The 1,740-nt window shown below is 32.1% G+C and overlaps 1 protein-coding gene across 1 annotated transcript in view; it reads left to right on the forward strand.

Moving 5' to 3' along the window:
* The window catches only part of LOC125034251 (phospholipase ABHD3-like), a 22,993-nt gene extending 21,766 nt beyond the window's left edge, over positions 1 to 1,227 (forward strand). Inside the window, exons 7-8 of the mRNA XM_047625986.1 lie at positions 281 to 446; positions 632 to 1,227. Coding sequence (XP_047481942.1) covers positions 281 to 446; positions 632 to 870 — 405 coding nt within the window. The 3' untranslated portion in view covers positions 871 to 1,227. The remainder of the gene's footprint in view (positions 1 to 280; positions 447 to 631) is intronic.
* Positions 1,228 to 1,740: the final 513 nt, after the last annotated feature.

Consider the following 1,740-nt stretch of genomic DNA (forward strand, 5'->3'; position numbering starts at 1 on the left):
GTTTTGATGATGGTGCTGTAGTGTTAATATATATCACAGTGAATTGCCATGTACTTCTGTCAGATTTAGTTCCATGAGAATGAGTTTTATTTATCAAAAATATAGAAAAAAATACAGATATATTAGAATAAGATATTTTTTTTATAATTCAGCCCAGCAATTTCTAACTATAAATGGTATATTCAGAGGAAAATTGTTAATTTTGTTTTGTACATCCCTAATTTAGTTTTAGTTTGATACTCATTGAAACTACATGACTTAAAAACGTATCAATTTTCAGAGCAAGACCATCAGGGAATTTGATTCGAGATTCACTGCTGTACAATTCGGATTCCGTGATGTTGAAGAATATTATAGGACTGCCTGCCTCCATGATAAGCTTGATAATATTAAGGTGCCTTTGTTGTGCCTCTCTGCCGCAGATGACCCTTTCCAACCTATGGAAGGTATGGTTAACCTTCATGTCTCAGGAAAACATGTAGCATATCTTGAATTATATGAATTTTGCATAAGGATGGAGAGAGAAGTGCAATTCAGCAATTATAAATGAACTTGGAATCATATGTGATGATAATGTACAAATTTCTTTTCTGAAATGTCAGAAATCAACATGGAAATATTTATTTTTCAGGTATCCCAGTGGAAGCCGCAAATAAGTCGAGTCACGTGGCTATTGTGGTGACTGCTCGAGGTGGACATATTGGCTTCATGGAGGGAATGTTTCCAACAAACACCTATTACAGTGATCGCCTCTACGGACAGCTGGTCAAGGGAATATTCTCCAATTTGGAAGCCATGAAGAAACTCAAGAAGGAAGCCGATGACTATGCCAGAAATTGCAGCAGTGAAGCTATAGGTTCAGAATCATAGATTTCTCTGTTTTAGAATTTATTTTGGTAATTATTAATTATGAACAAAAACTTTACATTTGAGAGATTCTCTTTATTGTGTATATTTCTGTTTGGTTGTATACTCTGTAGTCTTAATTTTTTTTATATATTTAGGTGGAATTTTTAGTCTTTCTGGTTATCTTGGCTGTAGTATTTATTTGAGAGCATAATTGTTAACTTTTGAGTACAGTTTATTGTCCTTTAAGATTTTTGTTGATATGTGAAGGGTTTAAATTTTATTACTGGTGTAATTCAGTTTACTGATGTTCATAGGCAGTTAACATCACATTGCAAACTACTTTTATGCTGAATAAAAAAGTGAAACTACTTACCAATATGATATGGTTTTATTTGTACAAAATGTAAATATTGAACTGCAAGAATATTGTGAAAATAGGAATTGATTGCTGGGTTTCATACTGATAATGAAGTTGTTAGTGTAAATTCAGAGAAGTTAAGAAAAGACAATTGTAATAATTTAATTGCTGTGGCAGAAGGTGAAGTTAAGAAAAGACAATTGTAATAATTTAATTGCTGTAGCAGAAGGTGAAGTTAAGAAAACACAATTGTAATAATTTAATTGCTGCAGCAGAAGGTGATATGTGATTTGATGGGAAGAAGTGCAGTAGTAGTTTACAAAGGACGTATAGTCTTAGGGATGACGTAGAATTATAATCCCTGAAAGCACGTCTCATATTGAAAAGTATATACTCTGAGGTGACGATTTGATGCCATTGGTATTTTTTTTATAGTTTATGAGTCTATTTATTTTCCAAAGAGATGTAATAGATTTTGGTGTTCCATGAATAGTTACCTTTGAATTTTGATTGATTTCCATATTTTTGAAAAT

Source organism: Penaeus chinensis, chromosome 17 (assembly GCF_019202785.1).
Source record: "Penaeus chinensis breed Huanghai No. 1 chromosome 17, ASM1920278v2, whole genome shotgun sequence".
Lineage (NCBI taxonomy): Eukaryota > Metazoa > Arthropoda > Malacostraca > Decapoda > Penaeidae > Penaeus > Penaeus chinensis.